The following is a 24653-nucleotide window of genomic DNA, read 5'->3' as shown; positions in this document are numbered from 1 at the left end:
AGCTGCTTGTCCTGCGCACATAGATACTCACACTCATTACAGGGGTTATTAGTGTAGATTATTATTGTTTTTGTCTGTATTAATTAAGTGCTGGCACAAGCACCCTTGGGTCAGTCCACATTTGTCTGCCCTTGTGCCTGTTTGGAGCTCGGAAGAAAACAGGGCACTTAGGTTGATGAATTAATGCAATTAAAATATAATTATCCATCGGCTGTTTATTTCATTTTTTTATTTAAAGTAAACTCTCATGCACACAGGAATAAGAACTGTAGGCTTTCTGTTTTTAAATGTAGGCTGTTTCATTAACATTGCAAATGTGTGTAAATGAAGGAGAGTTTTGTTGAAGGCTTTAGAAGTGTAAAGATGGCTTTCATAATGCATACGGGCTAAAGCCTTTTGTTTACTTGTGTTCGGCTGTTGGAGATGCTGGAATCATTTAAATAAGTCAGGAAATTATTCATATATCTCTTAATTAGACTGACACAGATAAATGGGGCTTATAGCATCAGGCCCACACTGAATGAAGGGTTAAATTTGGTGCAGATTCAGTGTTTTGTATGGGAACTCTTACCCTATGGGTAGTAATTTGGTAGTAATAGTAGACATTAGTGTTTAAACATCTGGACTGATAACTCAGAGGTTACTGGAGGTTACAGTGCTCTCCAGGAGCCAGGTATCAGCCATGACCAGTGCAGCCTTAAATAAGGTACTTAAGGTGACTCGGATGAAAGCATTTGCTTAATAGCAGAAATGTTTTGGCGCTGAAGAAACAGTCTTTGGCCTGCGAGTCTGTATGATGTCAGAGTTTGGTTTGTTTAGTTTGTGTGAAAGCTGTTTTCTGAACTCGAGCTGTTGAGTTTGAACGTAATAGATTTATTAGTTTCTCAGGTTTCTTCTTGTTCACTGTTGACTACTGAGGTCATGTTTGGCACGAGGTGTTCTGTAATTCCATTCTCTGTTTGAAAACAGATGGGAAAGGAGCAAGAGAATGGGAAATATTTAACAGAATCAGCCCATGATGGCACTGCGCAGGCTGACGTGTGTTTAGTTTCCAAACTCAAACACAAATCCTTGCATTCGTCGCGTGTTCATCAATTACACATTGGGTAGATATCACCGGCTTTATTTTTCTTGGTTGTTGGTAATGTATTAGGACTTTCAACTGATTGAAATTTTTAATCAAATTGATTGCTCAATGTGTCGACTAATTAATCGGATATTAATCATTGTACTCTAAATAAGAAACTAAAACTACCAGTGGGTGGCAGTAAATGTCTTAAAGAATGAGTCGTTTGTTCATTCATTCATTTGATTCATTCAGGAATTCAGTTAATGGCTCTCTTTGGGAAAGGACCCATTGAATCATTGATTCACCCGATTCGTTCAAAACGCAGATTCGTTCAGCAATTGTGTTTTGCTCAGAGATGCACTACAGTTCTGCTGTGGCTTTAATATTTGCTTGGCAAAACTGAGCAAGAACTGACAATATTGTGTCCAAAATCTGAAATCAATTTGGTGAACTGAAGTGAAAGTGAAGTGAAAGTGACATTCAGCCAAGTATGGTGACCCATACTCAGAATTGTTGTGTAAAATCAATATAAAATTGGCTCTCATGCTATTTGCGAAAAAAACAACACTCGTGTGAAATTACTTGTATGAGACAAAAAATCTAATTGGGATTTTAGGAGCATATTAGGAGCATATAACTGCGTTATGTAAGCTTCATTACACAGTGAGTTGTTGTCCATCATAGCTAATTAATTAGTTTAATTCATTAAATCAGCTGCTCTATAATGTATACATAAAGTGTACTGTATATATAAAGTGTATTTCATGTACCACTTCCTTTAGGGGACCAATTCTAACTATTAACAAGTTTTTTTGGCATGCATATTAACTATCTTGTTTATTAGTACTTATAAAACTTATTCTGCATGACCGTTATGAGATCCACCCCATACTTACATTTAAAAACTATTAAGAAGTAGTAATTAGGAGTTTATTGAGACTAAAGTCGTAATATGTCACAATGTTTTCATTCAGCATCTTTAGTAGCTGTCTTAAAACATATTTTAGTGAAACCGTTAATGTGCACTTGCATTGTAGTGTTTGGAGATTAAATCACCATTTATTTCAGCCCTAATGAAAGCACTTTAGCAGGTTTTGAATGAATGACCTGCCGTATTACTAGTGAGTTAAAGAGGTTAAATGAAAGCCCTCTCGTTAGTAAGCGTGTTCGTATTAGTTTTGGCTGTATTCTTTATTTTGAGCCATGTTATTGGGTTTTATTTCTCTCAGGTTGGGCCTGATCAGCTAAAGCTGACTGAACGAGTGATGGGCTAGACAGAGCGAAACAGGTTACCTGGGTCGGGCCTGCGATCTGTCACTGTCACGTTAAAAAGGTTTGGGTCTAATAATGGCGTTTGGGATGAGGCAGACTGATAAATCAGGTGTGAATTGAGTGGACAGCTCTCTTTGATTGATACACTGACAGGATATGAGCAAGTGGCGTACCAGATAGAGAATATGAGAACGGGAAAGAGAAGAAAAGAATAGGACCCACAGAAAAAAAAAAAAAGAGCCAAGGAGTGGAGGATATTATTCAGAGAATGAGAACAATAACTGCGGCATGGAAATATTGCGGGAAAGAAGATTAGGGCAGTTCAGTTGGGCATATTACACTCCTTGGCCCCCATAAAATAAAAAAAAAAATAAACAAGTAATGCAAGAGAAATATAGAAAGTTAGAACGTGTGGATTCTAGTGTGCTGCTCTTCTCTCAGTCTTAAAACAGACACGAGAAGCTGATGAACCATTAGATGGTCATATATGTATTCATGCATACTGGGAACAAGCCATTGTTGAATGAAGCCATTTCTCTTGCATCATGGGTTGTTAACTGTTAATGAAGCAGTGCATGAAACTGTTGTGCTACTATTGCTCATGGTACATCAGCACAAATCCTTATTCACTAAACACCTGCACTCCAGTTTAGTGTGTGCATCTTCTGTATTTAAATGATGTCACTAACAGTCTTTCCTGCATGAACATGCCTATTTTTATGCCTATTAGACTCGTTGTAAATTGTGCTTCATTCATAAAAATTGCCCAGAGCAAGTGAAACCAGGGCATAAATAAATATATGAAAAGAGATGTTTGAGAGCAGAAGCTGATGCTTTTAGTGTCCGTGGTTCATTCTCTTCATTCCTGCTCTATAGATTTCCAATATGATTCATCTCTGGCTAAATGTCATTGTTCTTAGATATTAATAAAATGAATGGCTGTCTTAAGTTACATTTTTCACAGATGTTTTATTTAGTCACAGTTTTTGTCTTTTGACCGAAAAATATACAGATTTTAAATGTAGTCCGAATATTTCACCCCAGGAAAGATGTGCGTGTGCTGTTTGGGCGAGATCTCGTGATGTTTTAACAGATGTGTTTTTCAGCCAACTTATTTTTCTTTTGCTGAAAAGAGGAGTGCTTAATGGCCTTTCATGATGTGTTATTTATTTTATTTATTTTACTAATCTAATGATTCTTAGAAATATTATTAAAGCAGCTGTTGAACAGCAATCCAGTTTTGCCTTTAAATTAGAAGTTGAATTAAGAGTTGTGCTATCTTAAAGTAAAAACATTGAAACATTGTTTTTTTTTTTACATTTATTCATCCTTCAGTAGTTTACATGACTGTGTTCCCAAACTGCAGCATCCACCTCAATGTAAGCATTTTTCTGTGTTTCATCTGCTCGCTCTGAGGAGCAGTTTATTATATATGGAAATTGTTATACATTTTAAATCCAAAATTGGCTGCCAGTCCTTTTAGCAGCATCAAAAACAATACTTTCATTCAACAGATTGCAGCTATAGTCTTGAAAGTGCGAGACTTTGCAGTCACTAAAAAGCTGTTTCTCATCTCAGTTGGCGATCTCACAACATTGCATTAAAATCACTGCATGATGATCCTCTTACTCACATCATTTCATTGGCTGTTAATGAGAGAGGATTTGAGGCCGTGTGTTTACTCTTAACAAAAACTATATTATTTTGAGCAATGAGTGGATTCTAATTTAAACACTTCTGATTGGCCATTGCGTTTAATAGATCAACAAACATGTCTGTGATTGGTTGCATTTCTCACTACTGCAAAAAATGCTGTAAATAGGAACATTTGATGTTCTCTGGAACTCGGACTGAAAAATGCTATGGAGCTTTTGCTAAATCTCTTTTGCCAATAATATTACATTGTTACAGTGTCACTTGAGAGTGCTCTTGCTTTTGTTTCAGGGTGCTTATCCTAAAATGGACATTTAGATTTTTTTCCCATTTTTTTTTTATTTTTTAACAATAAAATGCTTGTGTTCAAAGATTATTTGCAGACCCCTGGTTGAAGACCCTTGCATTTTTTTTTTTAAGTTACAGAGCTCAAGAGATGCATCGATATATATATAAAAAAAAAAATCACTCTCGACTAAGCTGCCTTTGGGGCCGTTCACATGTCGCGCCACATGTTCGGGCACTCAGGCCCTGGAGTTATCAGCCCTTGCTAAACAACCATGACCTGCGCTCTCCATGAAGACACGGAAGTTTCAATAAGAATAAATGGATTTGCAGCACTAAAAAACACTTACAGTAGCTCTGCTACTAAACTTATTAGAAAAATATCCCTATCAGCTGTTCCTTTATCTTGGCTGAGCTTTCAGTGTTGTTATGAGAAAGGATGAAGCTGATTGGTTGGTTCTTGTCACGTGACCCACGGTGCACTTGCGGCATTCTGAAAAGATGAAATGTTTTTATCTCGATGCGGCGTGGACATGCCTCGCACCGTGTCGCTTCCATTATGAGCGCAGCTGCCACACGTCTACATTTGAAATAACGAACTTGAGCATGCAAAAGACGTGATATGTGAACGGCCTCTTTAAGTGCAAAAACATTGGGTTTGTTGGGCAGTTACATACATTTCTTTCTCTTTTGTCCACTTTTTGCCAAAAACGTGTGTTTTACATTAGCACGACCAATGAAGGTTGTATGTTTGATAGCTAACTAGGGTTGTAACGGTATGAGATTTTCGCGTGTGACTGCGCTATGCATTAAGTGAACCGCATCCATCGGCGCTGCTGCAGCAAAACACTGTTGCTCACATTAATTTGATCCTGCTGGAATCTGTTCTAGAAAATGTCAGATTTAGAATTTTTGCATTCCGGTAGTCCTAACCTATTTGTTTTAAAAGATCGAGCATACAGTGCATTAGGTCATGACAGCGCGTGCGTGTAGACGAGGACGAGCGAGCACGGCTTTGACTAGATTTATTTGGAGATTACTGCTCTTGTCTCATTCGGCACAAATCCAAATGTTTCCATATTCGCAATGTACTGTATCTGAATGTTAAACTATTATTTGTAATATAAACTGCTTACACATTTGCACATACACAGAAAAGATGATCCTCTTCATATGAGCAAAAACGTCCTTGGAACAGCAGAGAGGACCGGTATACTACGGTCTATTTAAACTGACCAGTGTAACCTTTTAATGTTTAGTTGACTGTATTTTATTTTGATAATGAACAGACTGCGATGTAAGTTTGAATCGCCTGAATATACGTGTTCTCCAGGCTCCGACGCGATCGAAACAGCTGAGACCGAGAGAGAGAAAAAAATACACAGGGTTAGGAAAATGTTAGATGACCATGCCTCTGCCGTTCGAGATATAGCCTTCATTAATGTGGCTTAATTTGTTCTGGTTTACCGGTTTCTTTCCTTAAATCTTCTAATTTCGCAGGTTTATTTTATTATCTTTCACTTTTAATCGCATCTCTTAGGCTACTGTGTGTGGTAAACATGGGAAGGGAAATTAAAGATTTCATGAATTAATAATTCATTCGATTTATTAATTTGTTCCCTTATTTCAGTTAAATCATGGGTTATTTAGGGAACAAAATTAACGAAACATGGACAATTGCCACAAATTATTAAGTAGTAGAAAAGAATTAACAAGTTGTAGGAATGAATAGTCTATCTGTCCTATGCAGTTATCTGATGCTTTTTTGTTGAATGACTTTGTGTTCTTTCTATTATAATGTACTTTTAAAGTTTAAATCACATTGAAAGCTTAATTAGTACACTGTGAATGAATGATGGTACGGTCAATGTAACTCACATCCGCTCACACGTGTTCTGTGCATGAGCCGCACGCAGCCCAACATTACATCAGTTAACCTTTATCAGCCTTAATCGATCAATCTCTTATCGACAATTATTTGAAAGCATGTTTTTATTCAAATTTCATTAATCAAAAACAAGAACATTTTACAATTGATTATTTATTTAAAAAACTTATATTTATCATTAATAAATAAAATAATAATTAGCTAGCTGTAAATTCATTGTCATGACTGGATTCTGTGCTTCACTCCACATCACATAAATCATAATGCATTAACCTTAAATTATAAATGGGACATAGCTGTATCTGCACGGTATGATGATTTTCTGAATAGGTAAACATGTTCGATGCATTTCCTTATTTTGCAGCCGCTTTCCGACCAAAGTTTTTGCAAACTGTGTCTACCTTCAACAGAGATGTATAAAGTACTAGAGAGCCATACTTGAGTAAAAGTACAAGTGCTCTATCAAAAAAGTGACTTGAGTAGAAGTAGAAGTGCTCTTTAAGCACCACACTTAAGTAGAAGTACTAAAGTATTCAACATTTTTTGTACTTAAGTATTGCAAGTAGTCTATTTTAAAATTTACTAAAGTACTGAAAGTAAAAGTAGAAGTATTGTATTATGTAGTTATTAAAGAAAGTAGTCAAAAGTTTGAACATATTGTTTTTACTATTTCAAATGATTAACCTAAAGGACAATCACAATTCCTTTGACTGTAACAAAAAACGGTTACTAGGGTTAGTTAGCCCACTTTGCAAAATGATGTCATTAATAACTTACCCTCATGTTGTTTCAAAACCTTAAGACATCAGAGGGTCATTTAGAATAATAGCAAAAATAGCAAAAACTACGACTTTATTCAGCATTGTCTTCTCTTCCATGTCTGTTGTAAGACAGTTAAAAACAAAGCAGTTTGTGATATCTGGTTCGCGAACGAATCATTCGATGTAACCGGATCTTTTTGAAACAGTTCACCAAATCTATCTCAATCGTTTTAAATGGTTCGCGTCTCCAGTACGCATTAATCCACAGATGAATTAAGCTGTTAACTTGTTTAATGTGACTGACACTCCCTCTGAGTTAAAACAAACCAATATCCCGGAGTAATTCATTGACTCAAACAGTACACTGACTGAACTGCTGTGAAGAGAGAACTGAAGATGAACACCGAGCCGAGCCAGATAATGACTCGTTCACGAGTCAAGAACCGTTTCTGTCAGACGCATCCGATTCGTGAACCGAGGAGCTGATGATACTGCGCATGTGTGATTCAGCGTGAAGCAGACCGACACACAGAGCGTCTGAACCGAACTGATTCTTTTGGTGATTGATTCTGAACTGATTCTGTGTTAATGTTATGAGCCCAGGTGCAGTAAACGCCAATGACGCCATTGCATCGAGTGCAAAAGAATCGGTGAACTGTTTTCTTCAACTGGTTTATTGAATCGAACTGTCAGAAAAAACGTTACTGGTCATCCGAGAACCGATGCAACTGGTTCTTGACTCGTGAACGAGTCATTATCTGGCTCGGCTCGGTGTTCATTTCTCTCTTCACAGCAGTTCAGTCAGCACGCGCAGTCTTCTTAATCGCTTGTTTCGCTCAATGATGTGCCAGCTTCATCAAACCTGCCATCTACAGTTCTGGCAGTGGTTTGTAATGGAATGATTCGTAACATTATTATAATTGTAACGAGTAACGATGCAGCACGTGAAAAAAATATCGGAGTAAAAGTATTAAACTCAGCGAAAATATGTACCGAAGTAAAAGTGGAAGTAGGAGAAAAAAATAATACTCTAGTAAAGTACAGATACTGCCTTTTAGTACTTAAGTACAGTAGTGAAGTAGTTCTACTTCGTTACTATACATCTCTGACCTTCAAGGACAAACAACCATTCGTCTTTTCTATACAAAAAGTATTCCCATAGGCCTACTAGTGCCAATTTTAACTCATATTTTGACGTGGGATCGAGATTAGAGATAACGGCCTCTGTCTCTGATGTTGTCTCCGCTGTACGTGTGGGTGAAGCAAGAGAGCAGTTAAAAGGCCGTTCACGTATTGCGTCCTTTGTGCACTCAAGTTCGTTATTTCAAATGTAGCAAACGCGCTCGTTTTTTCCAGGCACGTCTGCACCACATCGAGTTAAAAACATCTCAACTTTTCATAATGCCGCGAGCGCACCGCAGGTCATGTTCCTCACCTTTCCCTTAACAACGTTGAAAGCTCAGCCAAGATGAAGGAACAGCTGATCATAGCTGTATGTGGATTGCCATTTTTAAATAAATCAAGTAGCAGAGCTACTGCAAGCAATTTTTAGTGCTGCAAATTAATTTATCCATTGCTGAAATTTCCGCGTCTTCATGGAGAGAGCAGGTCATTGTTGCTTAGCAACGGCAGACGCCTCAAGAGCGCTAGTGCCAGAAGGCTTTGGGAAAAAATCAGAAAGCAGCTTGTCTAACGTTTTATAACGATATATGAACTGCCCCTTAGGTGGAAAGTTGTTGCCTAGGCGCAGGTGAGATTCTGTGTTTGTTATTTTCTCTCAATACCGTGGATAAGCAAATGTACACGGTATGATAATCGTACATGTTTATATCGCGGTATATCGTCATACCGGTATATCATTACAACCCTATAGCTAACTAAGCAATTATTTATTCATTTGATCACATCTCTTGTTTGGTTACAAAGAATAATTGGAACTTTAGTTTGTTTAAGCAACGATGTTTTTTTAAACTTTCAAAGTTACTTTTTTTCTCCGGACATTGTTAAGCACTTTGGTCAACCATGGTTGTTTATAAATGTGCTATATAAATAAAATTGAACTCAGAATTGAACTAAGCAAGACTGTAATCTTAAAGCAGCTAAAGTAGTAGTCATTTCTGGCTTGATCTCTATTCTAAATCAGAAGTGCACAATGCACACAAACTAAAGAGTCAGGATTCACTATGGAAAATAAATTATGATTGATGCCAATCTGCAAAACCAAGTGTTCTGACGTTAATTGGCAATCATCTTGTGATTGTCATTTGTATGCACTATATTATACACATTTTGTGTTTGGAAGGTACCTGAATATACAGAGCTATATGTATAAGATTGTTCATTACATGTTTGACCGTTTTTCTGCATTAGAGGACGAAAGATCAGCGAAATGGTGACACATTCAATTCAATTCAATTTTATTTGTGTAATGCTTTATACAATTCAAATCACTGCAAAGCAACAGTTCAGAAAATTAATGTTACTATGATATTTAGTAGTAGCTTATCAGTGGTGACAGTTTATGTACAAATGGCAGAAATGTACGGAAAAATCAATTAAGATAATGAGCACTATTATCAGCAATTGTAGCATTGATCTTTTGTTTGATTTTCTTTTGTTGTTGTAGCTGTTTTTTTTAACAGCTAGCATTGGTATTGCATGTATTTTCCACAGAAGGAGCAGGAAATCAGCTAGGTTTTGTTTTTTTCTCTGAGGTCTCTCATGTGCTTTGCTCCTGGGGCTCACAGTGGGGGTTATCGTCTCTCCATAACCCCTCCTAAAAACACGCTGGCGTAGCTCCAGAGAGGGACCTAACAATATTCTCATGCACATTAGCTGACTCGATGCAATGCTAAGCCTAAGCTTCTTTTAGCATGTGTGTTCTGGCATGGTTCAGGTGTGTGTCCTGCGTTTCATCAAATCAACATGCTCTAGTATCCTCAATCTAAGAGGCAGCCCTTGCTCTTTCTTCTCTCCCTCTGTCCCGAGTGTGTGCTTTTTTTATTATCTCCTCTAAAGGCTAGTCAAATGCTGCTGGCCTTTGTTGTCAGAAACTTTTATTTGCCAAAGAGGGGCGTAAGTGAGTGACATGGCAGGGGTCTTTTATCCCCGGCTAGCCGCGAGCGCAGCTCTCTCACCCGATTCCTTCAGCACATCCAGCAGCAGCCGTCTCCCCTGAGCAGACACATCCAGAGCGCTGTCTGCAAACGCTGCCTTACACATGGACACAACATTCACCTGCTTATTTTTAGCATGCACAAACTTGGGATGCATGGTTTGGCTTTTAACCAATTTAAAGTGGTCCTTTATTCATTGAACTTTAATAAATGATGCACTAACGTCAAAAATAAAAATTGCCAAACCATCAGCGTTTACGTTTACACTGGGATTTTAGGCTGCAATCTTTTCCTCATTAAAATGTGTCACAATTTAAAGTTTAAAAGGTCATGAAATGCTAAAACACGTGTTAAGATGTATATGTTGCCCATTATTAAAACAGAGAAAAAATTAGAGCATGCAAAGTCTGAGTTATTATAGATTGATGCAAAGATCTGCAGTGAACAGTAATATGTCATTCGATTGATTTCCATCCAAAGCAGCAGCGAATTAAAAAATAGTAATCAAAACACATGCTCATGGAGCAGACATGACAGTGGTTTCTGCATGAGCATGTGTAAAGAGGTAGTTTACCTTTAGAATACTTTAAACATGTCTTCGTTTGGTTTTTGTCTAGACTTGTCCATGCAGCTCTTTGTTTATTGTTTATGCAACTTTGTTTCAGAAATTTGAAACAATTGCTTTTATTTTTGCTGTTCTCTCATGTAAATTCTATATTGACCTTACAACAGCAGTTACTTCAGATGCAGTTTATCTTCGTTCATCATCATTTTGCATAAATTAGAATCAATCAATACATCAATATCATGTTTTTAAACAGTGAAATACAAGCACAGAGTGTGAAGAAGTGGAAAAGCCCATGTGTCATATACATAGACATGATCACTTTAAATGTGTAAAGGACACTTTGCAAACTGGGGTAAAATAAATGAAGGTCAATGTCTGATCCAACGCTTACATTTTTGCAGATTTCGGGAATAGAAAAAACCAAACTGAATTAACTAGCCATTCTGGATGCTTGGTGTCTGAATTACCACAGTTAAGTTAAGTTAAGTTAAAGTTTGTTTGACAGTTCAGTAAAGCTTGACGGATGAAATGGCAGGTGGCAACAAGGTTTCTCAGTGCAGTGATTTGATTGGCTGTTTGTACTGTTATCCATTTACCCATCGTCAAGTGCAGTTGTGTTCACAGAACAGAATTAAGCACTAAATGGTCAAGTCCATTAGGGTGAATGGTCAGATGCTTAATTATTAAAGCATTCTGTGTCTTCACTCTGAGATTTCACAACATTAGGTTTCCCCAAAGTCAGAACTCATGTGTGAAAATTGCAACGATTGTTGGTGTAACCTTTGAAGAAATGATTGTGTTCTGTCCATTGAGAGCGTTGTGTTGTGGGAATTGAAGCCATGGCTGGCTGCTCATCCACCGTCAGCTCCGTTTATTTCATCCTATTCAAAGTTATGTGTGGCGGGCGGCTGCCTCCTTTTCAAGCCTCTGCTATTGGAAACTAATATAAAATGAATTGGTCTCTCTTTCCTGCTATCCATCCCCCATTTAAGCCCTTCTTGAAGTTCTTCCAAATTGCGTTTTAAATGCCAATTAGGAGGTTGAATGTAGTAAAATAAAAGCCAGTGCGAGTAGAATGGCCTCACCTTCTGGCTGACCAGGCTTCTGAGAGCACATGCCGAATCTTTGGCTCCGAGCACGACTTTGAAAGAAAATATCCTGCCTAATGAACACATTAATTAGAACCATAACTATTTATAAGATGATAATTAGAAACGAAGCGAGGTAAACTGGGCTCTTCCTGCAATTAATGGTGGATTAATTACGGGCCGTAATTAAGTGGCGTTTTGAAATGCGTTAAGGTGAAGTACAGAGGCACGCAATGGCTTTGTGATCATTGGCATAATTATTCGCTGGCCGTTTGAGCCGTGCTCACTCTGAGCCCACTAATCAGCATCATTGTGTCGTTATATGTGCACTTAAAAAGACTCGCCACTGCAATAACTGCCTAATTATTTCTAATTGGCAGTCCCAAACGCAGTCTCTGCATTGATTGTACGAGCCACTATTTAGCGGATCTGCAGGACCGATTGCTCTGAGAGGAGACGGTGTCTAAGCAAGGACTGAAATGTGTGAATTACTAACCTGAAGAGAAATGTAGGCAGGGTTTTTTTACTGTATACAAATATAGTGCCTAGGAAACCATGTAGTGCTAAAAAATAAACAGTCCAGATTATCAGTGAGTCATGTTCTGCAGCAGTCTGATCAGATAGTCAAAGGAGTTTGAAAACTTTTTTTGCCTACTATGCATTTATACACATTACATTGCGTCACAGAGAGCTGCAAATCTAATGTTTTCGGTGAATGTTTTAAGAAAGGACAGGGAAGAGGAAAGTGATTCTCTTTCATTTTCAACATTTAATCTTTTGTTGCAATGCACTCTTGTCGTACACATCCATTGACAAATGAGAATCTCATTGTGCTGTGAAATCAGAATAAAATCATGAAGGATATACATGCATGCATATAACTTTCCTGTCCTTTATGTTGATTCTTTTCCAGCATACACAAAATAGAGTTTGTCGAACCAAAGCTTGGTGCAGTGTTTCAGTTGCTTCAGTTGTTGGTATTGCAGGTTGGTATCTTTGCAAAATTATAGTTAGATAGTTATCTATTTGTGTTTTAAAATGCATTTATTTTCATTCTTGGACAGATTCTTTAGACAGATTAATTAAAATAACCAAAGAAACACAAACACTGAACTTACCACAGACTTGGCATAATTAAATTATTATTTAAATAATACACTTAATGGGATTAATCTCATTTCATCTCATTTTCAACGTTATTTTTTTTTTATTATTTTACATGAATGCAAAAAAAAAAATCAAATGACTTAAGTTAAATGTTGCATAATCTTGTATGACCAGCTTAACACATGTTGTTTGTTTGTTTGTTTGAGTGTAATTCTATTCTTACATTCTTCCATAATGATTTTGCTTTTATATCTCAATGTATGTTTGTTTCATTCTCTGTGTGAGTAGACTGTCCTTTGGGATTCATTTATGTTTATCGTTTCCTGAATGTTGTCATGAGGCCTTTGTTTTTTAATGATTGACTAAATTCGTAGATAAATATGCATCACTCCAGGGAACTGCAATGGACTTCATTAGGAATTAATTTAAATGTAAATTAACAGAAGTTTCTGTGTTGCACATTATAGACAACATTGTTAGTATAAGTTAAAGTCTTTAAATATGTAGTTTAGTGTTTCATGAACCTTTGACTCCAAACTATTTCAGTGCCATTGACCACACTTTGATTCCGGGAGGAATTTACCCAGAATACTGGACACTACATCTACATAAAGCTCAGCAGAAAGTATGTGATGAACATTATAAACACTGCAGCTTGTTTATTATACATACGCTCTGTATGATGCTTATCAAATATATATATATATATATATATATATATATATATATATATATATATATATATATATATATATATATCTAAAAAGAAGTATAGTAAGATTATATATAAACATCTACAATGTACTAAAATGGAATAAAGTTATACTTTAGTTTAGTGAAATCATTCTAGAACCGGAATAAAACAAAAACAGCAGACAGGCTGAATTTCACTCTTTTACAGAAGGTGGCACTTTTGGAACAGAGTTGGAAAATAATTTCATAGAAAGCAATGTGAATGATGCTTAGTGGCACGGCAAGTTTTTTTTTTTTTTTTTTGGTCAGCTGCATTTAAATCACATCTGAAGGGTCCCTCTCTGTGCAGCACATAGCCTCACATGTCAAAACAAACAGCACAAGGTGTCAGTGATTTCCACCTCTAGAGGTCTTTCTCATACTGTATAATGACCTTCTCAGCAACTCCAGCAATGGACGCAATCCGGAAAACTATTGGCATGGATTTTTGCCCATAGCCAAATGTTCCAGCAATCAACTATCGGTGCCGATTAATCAGCAAAATGATTGAGGCAAATATTGCACTTTAATGGCAGACGCATCGCACATTTCATGTCATTCGCATCGCCTAGCGTGAATTCGCCTCTATTCGCATCTATGCATTGACTTTGTATGTAATCTAATCGTGTACATAATTACATTCACGTTTGGCGTGAACACACCATAACACTATTGTTTTCAAAAATGTAAACTTTGAAACCTGTTTTGAAGTTTTTAAATTTTTCTTTCTAAATTATGTGAAAATCATCTTGTTTACTCACAGAAAAAAATAAGACACTTTTTGTTGGTAAAAGTCAACTATCATGAATATCATTGTGATTTACACCTGAGAAGACAAAGCCCTGCATAATGAGCTGCATAATGAGCCTCTCATTCAGCTGTGTCACTGAGAGGGAAGAGTTACAAGAAAGAATGTGAGGACAAAATAAATGTATATAATTGTATGTTTTTAGTTTATTTAGAATATATTTAATTATCCCACAACATAATTTAATATACACTTGGGGGAGCAGTTAAACAGTTTATTAGGAACAATCAAAGCTGACTTTCAAACTGAATTGTTTTCCATCATTACTCCAGTCACACAATCCTTCAGAAATCCTTTTGACAATCTTAATTTCTACAACGACAACAACATAACTTGAAGAACAGTCTGGCTGCGTTGTCTTCTGTTATGTGGTGTATTCAAGCCGCGCGCTTCAGTTTGAAACATTAAAATCTGAATAGAGTGTTCAGCGCGGGCTCACATTAGAAGATAATGAAGGGAGACATGAAAAACGGACATCGCAGTATTCATGTAGTTAGTTCATTTTAATGACGAGTTTGTAAAAGAAGATCAGCGCAGACAAAGGCTGCAGACAGCACACCTTGTTTGTTATCTTTATTTTATAAGTGCACAAAATTTTTGTTGTTATGTCTGTATAAAAAAAGTAGACCCTTTACAGATTCGATTGATGTATTGCTATCTGTACGATTAAAACTGAAAGTATAATTTAAGTTTTTTTCGGGGTTATCAGGAGTAAATAACTCATAACGCGTATACGTGTTAATCAACCTCAGAGGGTTAAAGGAAAAGAGGAAAAGGAAAAGAGTGATCAGCAAAGACATTTAATATAGTTCAATCATGAAGCTGTGAGTTCCTGTGTGGCTCTCTTCTGCGTTTAAGCTGGCTTCAGTTGGAGGAGGGTGCTGAGGAGTTCAGGAGATCCACTGATCTGTAGAAGTGCTCATGTCTTGCTTCAGAGCCACCTTACTGCCACGCATCTGCCATCACCCTCTCTCCTCAAAAACACTTTAGCAAATTGTGCTATAATCAAGTTCACAGTGATCCTGCACCTCGGACAAAAGTCTGGATGTGGATCCAGTTACAGGCTCCATATTCAAGCACAAGGAAGACAGAGGGAACACAAATAAAACTTAAAGCTGAATTATGTGCTTCTTGACTGAAACTGTGACACCCCCTTGGAAAATAATGAAACACTTTCCTAATACTTGCAAGTCATTTTTCTGAAACATGTAACAGAGAAGTCCTGCGCCAAAATATGACTCCAAACCTCATAAGTCAACCCTTTCTTACCAATAAAAAATAAATCAAACTGCTGTCACTTTTAGTACTGTGCAACAGTACATAAACCATTGACAAGAGTTTTTATTTTTCATCTGTGAGAAGAATAACAATTCAATGTGCTGTGCTACCATACTAATTAATCAGTAAAGGCTGGTATATTTGAGGACATCTTTCTTGTGGATTATTTTTCTATTGCTGAAATATAGCTTCTGGTTAAACTGTACAGACTTCTCACAAGAGGCATTGTTTCAGATGGAATAAACGTTTACCTGGGAACAGCTATTTAGGTATTTATTTAATGCTTTCTTAGCCCATTACTGTTCCCGGTTTCTGCCACCGAGGAAGAAAAATAAACAAGTAATTGTGACATTTTATCTTACATTTCAGATTTATTTTTTTTGCAGTTGGGAGTTTGCATCTCTCAATTATGACTTTTTTCACAATGGCAAGTTTATATCTTGCAAAAACAATTTTTTTTTTTATTTTATTTTTTTTGTAATTCTGACTTTTCTTAGAATTTTGATGTATAAAGTCAAAATTGTGAGTTACAAAGTCCAATCCTGAGGAAAAAAGACTTTTCTTATAGTTGTACATTTAAATCTTGCAATTCTGACTGTTTTGTTGTTGCAATAATTAGTTTACATATGTCAATTCTGACTTTTTTTCAGTAGCTAGTTTATATCTCACAATTTCGCAATTTACTTATTTTCTTAGAATTTTGAGAGCAATTGTAAATTAAAATGTCCAAATTTGAGCAAAAACTATTTTAATTTTCAGACTCAATTTTAACTGAAAACTGAGAGTGTATATTACTGAATTCTGAAGACTCAGTTGCAGCAAAGTCAGAATTGTGAAATAAAAAGTCACATTCACCTTATTCAGTGGTGGAACTGGCCTTCCATGATGTCTTGCATTTGATAAGAAATCCAATTTCCCATATTAGTTTTGTCTACCATTCACTACTTTATCTTGATGCATTACTGGTCCATTATTGTTTTCTAGTTTTTTAGTTCTCTTTAGTAAGGAGAAATGGAGAGTAATTTGAGGTAAGCAGTATAAGACACACAGGTCACCCTGTCTCTGTCATGGCCTCATTATGTGCCTGAGCTGTGATTAGACCTAACAGATGCATCAGACACGTGGTTTCAAACTAGTGATCCTATGGTTTGTACATGATCAGACATCTCTTTTCTGACACTATTATCAAATATAAGATTTCCCTTTTGCTCTGAAAGCAGATTCTGCACAGGTATTGGTGGGTTTCGTGTGGCTGCTATTTCAGATGCTTGTTTAGTGTTTAATTAAGTGTGGTTTTTCCTTCAGCAGGGGAATGAGCGTCTGCTCTCTGTCTCAGCGCTGTCTCTGTGCTCTAGTTTTATGACTGGCCCACTTAGTCTCAGTATTTATGCCTTTTCTAGTGTGAGTGCTTAAATTGAAACGTAACCCTCCACATTTAAACAATAAAAGTCTTCAAGGGCCGACCTTCAGATCTACCGTCACTTCATAAATACCTTATCATAAAAAGAACAGAAAACCATCATGAGAAGAACACCTAGTAATTAAAAACACATGCCTGCGACATTATTTCAAAATACACTCTTCTTTTGCCCCAAAAAGAACCTTTATACGAAGAAAATAGTCATTGCTAATGATTTATATTTGACTTTTCTGAATATTTGTCAAAATGAGGAGAAAAGGCTGATTTATTTTTTAGTACAAATCTGTAATGTACCACATCTTTCAGAAGTATCTCTTGGACAGGAGCAGTCGCTCATATGATTGTGTGTGTGTTGACAGTGGTGAGTTAGCAGCTATTGACTTTCTGACCTTTCACTTCTCTTTGACCTCTGCTTGCAGTGACCTCTGAGCCACCAGTAGAGACGTAATACAGTCTCAGTGCTAGTTAGATAGCGGCGTCTAGGGTGTCAGTATTCCTGTGGAGTGATGGCGGTCGCATATGCTGCCTCACATATATTTCTATCCCTGAACTTCTGAAAGTGTGGATCAGAGCGTCATGTGAGACCTTTGAACTCCACTAAGTGGCACAGTCTTGTAAGTGTGGGTGGCCCAAGTGTGAGCTGATTTCCTCTCGTCTCAGGTTACGTCTGTATTGTGATGTGAACTCGCAATTGCAAAAATAAAAAAAAACTAAAATGTGTTACGAGATATATGCACTCATTCCATGTTTGGTGAAAAATGCATTTGCAGTCAAAAAATGCATGAACAAAAATGCAAAACTCCTTATTTTCTGCTTGTTAGTAGTCAGTAAGGAAGTTGTTAAGTTTAGGTATGGAGTGGATTAATGGATCTAAAATATGGTCATACAGAATAAAACATTAATATGTGCTTTATAAGTGCTAATAAACAACCAATATGTAAATAATGTGCATGCTTGTTAATAGTAAGAATTTGTCCTAAACAAAGTGTTACCAAATCTGTTTCCCTAGAAGATGCTCTCTCAAAGGGATACATTTGCAAAAAACATTTTGCATTGTAGTGTGGACTGAGACTTTATTTTAAGGAGCATTTCTCGCTACTGACTAGCATGTACCGTATTGGCTGTTTATTAGCATTCAAAAGCATGTATTCTGCATGATCATATTTTAAACTCGTATCCACCCCATACCTGTATATAGATACATATAGATAAATAAAAAGCACAGTAACTACACTGCTCTCATCCAAGATTTTTATGTTTTTTTAAACCATGCATTCTTCAACAAAATACAAACGACCAGAATCTTTGGGGTTGCAGTTGTATTAAAACATTGGATTACAGTGCTATTAATTAATAGTAACTTGGTGTGATAAATTGTGGTGTGTGTGAACATGCGCAGACGGAAACAGCTTGGGAAATGTTCTCATCAGCTCTGGTAATTAGAGGAATCTCATAAATTACACTTGTGTGGCACTGCATTTAAAGAGCACTCAGAACATCCTGAATAGTTAACATTTTTCATTACGTGGAAACGCCTGGGAACAAGAAGGAACAGCTGTTTGGAGCTGTAGGAAACCCACGTCGCTCATTCGAGGTGAACTTCAGTGCTCTGGAATAAAAATAGTGAGGACTTGTGTCACGCTAATTAGGCAAAAGCTGTTTGTTGCTTCTTTCCATCAGAGCTTTTCTTCATGAGTCGACTAGAAGTTGCTAATATGTTTTTTCTTTCACTTGTAGTCTGTTTCTTTCTCCACTGTAACTCCACTTTTACAGTGTACTGTACGCAGTGCATTTAACCTGTGATCACTAAAGATTCTCACTGCTTACCAATCAGACCTGGGACTGATGCTTGTTTTTAATTATTACTCAATGATGAAAGGTTGGATTGAATATTATCACTGTGGTTAGTGGTTCTCCGCTTCACCTGCAGAGGACAGAGTTTCATCTCTATACTCCTCCACACATATCCATCTCATCATTTCTAATTCTTAAAAGCAACAGTTCAGCTGTGAGTGTTGTCAGTTTGCTGGAGATGAAATTCATGTTATGTGTAGGTTGCACAATAATGCAGCAGCAGACAGACACCTGATGAAACTGTCAGCTCGGGACACTCAATAATTGTAGTTATTTACTCACCTTTATATCCAAACACTTATGTTTTCACTGCAATGTTTTACTTTTGAATTCAGAAGTATTTTGTCTCGCATCACAGAGTGCAAAAACAAGGGCAGGGATTTAGAAGTGAGAAATGAAGTATTTTTAATCAAACATCTGTATAATAAATGAGTGTATTTACTGCCTGACTGCATTAGAGCATGTGTGTGTGTGTGTGTGTGTGGGAATGAGACGAGGAGAGAGCAGAAGAAGAGAGAAAGCGCCGCGGCAGGAATATATAATCATTTGTCCAGGTTAGGATTCCAGTGGTGTATCTTACGTCTGTTAGTTGCACTAGTGCTATCAGTCGCCGCCATTAATATCCAATTTCATATGAAGCAAGAAACCTTGTTTAGCAGGAATAAAATATGGTCAGATAACAGCAGGACACCATCCTGCTCACATAATTACCCAAACACGGCGCGGGGAGGGATCAGATCCGCGGCTGGGCAGGGGGCATCGGCGATAAGCGCCCGCCGCGCTCCCACACACTGGTAATTACTTTATTGATAATTTGCCGGGAAAATTGCCTGAGCCAATCGTTGCTGCTAGATTTAATGGATTGGAGAGAAAAAAACATTAGAAAAAAAGCACCTTTCAAAAGGATTTAAATATGTGTAGGCCATAGGGGAAGGCTTTTCCTCCGGTGATAATAGCTGAAAGTCATGTGAGACGGTCCACTCTTGGCATGATGCTGCTGGACGCATGTGTGCTTGTGGCAGGGGATGTTATCTGGCCACCCCGCATTCACACATTTACCCCTCGCCTTAAATGAGGTCATGATTCTCTGAGGGTAAGGCCTTGGTAATGAAATTGACATTTAGCAGCCGCACCACAGTCTATTAACTACAATAAATTTAATTTGCAACAGGCCCAGAAGTGAGCTGGTCTGCGGAAAGAGAGGAAGAGATGAAAAACCGTCGGGCTGATGGTGCTGGTGTTTATTACATGCGCCTGGCCACAAGTACATTTGCTAAAATAAGACCGCTCTTGTGTTCTCTCGTGTAACTATAACTGCTTTTGCTCCGCCTGCTAAACCATCAGATAAAACGCTGAAAAAAAAGTGCAGCAGATTTAGTGTTTTTCCAGACTCAGGTTTTTTTTGCTTCTAGACCCCGTCTCTAATTTGTTAAAACTGATGAAACAAGGTTAACTACATCCTTCATAACAAGGTTTTTGGCAGCTTTCCCGATGCTGAGAGTTGTTAAAGCAATGGTTCACCCAAAAATGAAAATGATTTACTCAGCGTCATCGCGTCACAAACCTGTATGACTTCAATCATTTGAAAAAAAAAAGTGATCCCCAAATCTTGCACCAAAATGCTTTTGGCGTTCTTCAAAATATTTTCTGTTTTCTACAAAAGAAAGAATGATGCTGGTTTTCACTTTCACTATCCCTGAGCAATACACATTAGTGCAGGATTCTGATGACATTTTAGCACAACAGTTACGAATCTTCCCTGAATTGACTTTACAATGCATGGGCCAAGATATTGTGCTGGAATAACGACTGCAGACTCAGGCTTTCAGTCTGTGCAGTGAAACTAGGAATATTCATCTTGTACAATTCTGTACTTTTAAATGCAAAGCATTGCATGTTTTAAAACTATTATATTCTGAACAAAGAGTTAAATTAATATAAATACATATGAAATTTGTGCCATCATTTTCACCGTTCTAAACAATGGTTCTGCCGTGACGTTTTATCGAAAGCTAGTGTACTTGTTTATCAAGAATACAACAGCGTCAATGAAGAGCATGCTTGAGATGAAAAACAGACCAGACAAAAACATTCAACTTGTGAGTAAAATACCTTTATTTCAAACCAGGCTGCAAGTGTTTTTTTTATTTATTTATTTTTATATATTTTGCAACAGCATTGCATTTGGTGTATTTAGGATAATGGAAAAGTGTTTTTTATTTCATGTGTTTTAATAATAATAATAAAACTCCAAATCCATTTCTGTTTACTTGATCATCATTAATGTTGGAGTGTTAAAGGTGTGTTGGTGTAGCTTTGTCTTTGTCTTGCAGATTTTATGCTATATTGACATGATTTTAGGGTCACATTGGTTGATTATTTGGTCATATGACAGACTTGTATATTTTGATATGGCTCCTGATTTGGCATGGCGTGTAAAACCTAGTCTTGTTTGGTTTTTAATGGACTAAAGAAATGTGTGAAAGTGTGTAAAATGAGAGTTTATGTCCTACAAAAAACAATTCTAAAGTAAAAGAACAATCTTTTATTATTATTATTGCAAATAGAATCAGTACAGACGTGAGTATGTGAGAGTGTGTGTGCGTGTGAGAGTGTGTGTGTGTGTGTGTGGGTGTGGCTCTGGAGTCTTTGCTGAGTAAAATCCTTTAATCCTGCTCTCTGTATTCTGTGGCTGTCTGAAGGATCGATACAGCATGTGTCCAGTCATATCCAGCTCCTCCCTAATAGCCTCTTCATACAGCCAATAGTGTGTGACACAATGATCGATCATGAAAACAGCGATTAGTCAGGATCTGACTTTACAAATTCAGTAACAACTCTACACATGCACTTCAGAAAGTGAAATTTTGGGTAACACTTTATAATAACTGCATGCTATTAATCATTAGTTAAGCATTAGGAAACAGTTTATTAATCATTTATAAAGCATTAATAAACATTTCTAAGCAGTTTATAAATACAGATATAAATGCTTTATACCTGATTTAAAAGCATATCTATAATGTGTTTAATAATTGTTTTTTCATACTTTATTAATGATCAATTTATCATTTCTAAATTAAGTATAGCATTATTTACACACCAGTTATTAAGGAGTTGTCAGTGGTCCATAAGATCATTTAGAAATTGTAAGTAAATGATTAATAAACTATTTAAATTTGTATTCATACATCTTTTTTTTCAGACATATAGTAATAGTTACTTATAGTGTTAATAAATGGCTTATTAACATGTATTTCTACTGTAATTCAGGGTTAATTCATGTAGTTATAAAACATATGTCGTTGTTAGTGAACTATTTTTGTGAGCTCATCTAAAGTGAGGACTATTTATGCCTTGTAAAGCTTTTACGAATGAGATTTAAAGGCTGTTAATATTTCTATGTTCTGTATCACTGTGTTGTGTTTGTTTCTGTTTTTTGTTTAGAAGATAACTGAGCCTTTAAATATCCTTTATAAATGCTTTACAAGACATAACTAGTGCTCACTTTAGATGAGCTCACATAAATAGTTAACTGACCACTACTAAATGCTTTATAACTACCTGAATTTACTACATTTCTTGTGATCTTATGAATCACTGGCAACTCCTAAATAACTGGTTTGTAAATAATGCTATACTTCATTGAGAAATGATAAATTGATCATGAATAAAGTATGTAATTACACATTATAGATATGCTTTTAAATCAAGAACAAGGCATTTATTTCTGTATTTATAAACTGCTTATTACTGTCTATTAATGCTTTATAAATTATGAATTATCTGTTTACTAATGCTTAATTAATGATTAATAGTGTGCAGTTATTATAAAGTGTTACCCCTGTATGATATGCTTTAGGAAGATATCTTTTGTCAGTGGACACCAATGATGTCTAATCTAGTCTTTTCCCTGTCACTGCAGACCTTCTTTACTTACAGATATGTTATAGACACATAAGGACAGATTACATCAACCTGACATCTTCTGCCAAATCTAACTCAACCACTGAACTGGAAGAAAATATTATGCATATTACTAGCATATTGCCATTTATTAGGAATTATAAAGCACATATTAATACCTTATTCAGCATGAGCATATTTTAGATCCCTTAATCCTTAAATCCATTCCCATTAGGAGCTCATTGAGACAAAATAAATAATAAATAAGTGAAAATCTGTCCACAAACTTTGTAACAGGTCTGTAATAATGAATGTGGGAGACACTGAAAGACGTCTGTGTGATGTGTGTCCCTGTAATATAGAGCCGATTTCAGCTTTACTGCCCTTGTTGGGATAATAGATCCCTGTTATTTAGGTTAAATGTGTACAGTTATTACACTATACTTTGTGTTATATCACCCAGGCATTAAATTACATTAAGTTAGCACTGTTATGTGAGTGTTTCTAACACAACATCTGTGGGAGTGACAGCAAATTTGATATCTATCTTTTTTTTGCCTCTTTTTTTAAAGCTGTAGAATTTTTTTCTTTTGCTATTGGTGCCAAAAATGATATTTTTGTTGTAGTTTCCATTCACAGCAAATATGACGACTTCTGTGAACCTTGGAAATGTAAAAAAAAAAAAAAGGTTGATGGCTGTAGAATCAGTTTCTGTGACTTTCACCACACCAGTGTTGATTTAGAGATCCAATCACGATTAATCACATCCCAAATAAAAGTTTTTGTTTGTATAATACACGTCTGTGTATATATAAATAAACAAACATACAATTCTGAAAATGTGGTAACACTTTAAAAAAGGTAACACCTATTTTTTTGCTTATTAGCATGCATATTACTAGATTATTAGCCATGTATTAGTGTTAATTAAGAACATATTAATGCCTTATTACCCTTGACCTTATTCTACATCCCTAATCTTACCCAATATCTAAACCTAACAACTACCTTACTATTAATAAGCAGCAAATTAAGCATTTATTGAGAGAAATGTCATAGTTAACAGTTAACAAGTGTTACCTATTCCAAAGTGTTTCAGAAAATATTTACATGTATATACATTTATATATAAATATATTTAATACATAAACATAACATTTTTTTCATAAATAGATACATGCAATTTGGATGCGATTAATCGTTTGATGGCACTAATAATAATCTCTCTTTTGCATGCTCAAGCCAACCCCTACTTGGGACTGGTTTTGCTTTTTCAGGTTATTTCGATGTTTTCTCCATTTGAGTGTAATGTTTGGATTGTGTGTGTTTGTTGGAGGTCTCGCTCGCGTCACCGAAGGTCTCGCAGTCGCAGCAGAGATCGCGATCGTGTCCAGCGCCGAACCAGAGACCGAGACCGAGACCGGACACGGGACAGAGCTAAAGACAAAGAGAAGGACAAACCCAAAGACAAACAAAGGTAATACTTTCTTTTTGTGACATTTTCAGTTTCTAGTTTTCTCTAGCACAGCACACACACACTCCCAGACTGCAGCGAGCCATCAATACACCCGTCCCACGTCTCATGTGTAGGAAATCTTATAGTTTGGATTCAGCTGAGAGTTCAGCTCAATCTTGAGGTAGGCCTCATCCATCGCGGCTGATATCTGCCCTTCAAACTCAGTGTATACACCGTCCCGCAGGGCGTCTAATGCGTTTGCTCCTCTCTCCCCGTCTTGATTTATGCCCCAGTGTAATATGCGTGAGCAAGAGCTAACCTCATTTCCATCCAGCTCTCAAACCCTTCCTCGACTCCTGAGATCGAGACGAAGCGCTCTCCGTTCCCCTCGC

The 24653-nt window shown here is 36.6% G+C and overlaps 1 protein-coding gene across 2 annotated transcripts in view; it reads left to right on the top strand.

Moving 5' to 3' along the window:
• The window catches only part of rsrc1 (arginine/serine-rich coiled-coil 1), a 137281-nt gene that overhangs the window by 12735 nt on the left and 99893 nt on the right, over positions 1-24653 (top strand). For both annotated transcript variants that reach the window (XM_052577179.1, XM_052577178.1), the window contains exon 4: positions 24142-24282. In XM_052577179.1, the coding sequence (XP_052433139.1) occupies positions 24142-24282 (141 nt within the window). The remainder of the gene's footprint in view (positions 1-24141; positions 24283-24653) is intronic.

This window comes from Carassius gibelio, chromosome B15, assembly GCF_023724105.1.
Source record: "Carassius gibelio isolate Cgi1373 ecotype wild population from Czech Republic chromosome B15, carGib1.2-hapl.c, whole genome shotgun sequence".
Lineage (NCBI taxonomy): Eukaryota > Metazoa > Chordata > Actinopteri > Cypriniformes > Cyprinidae > Carassius > Carassius gibelio.
Note: the sequence above shows the minus strand (reverse complement) of the source record. Positions and strands in the feature narration are given on the sequence as shown.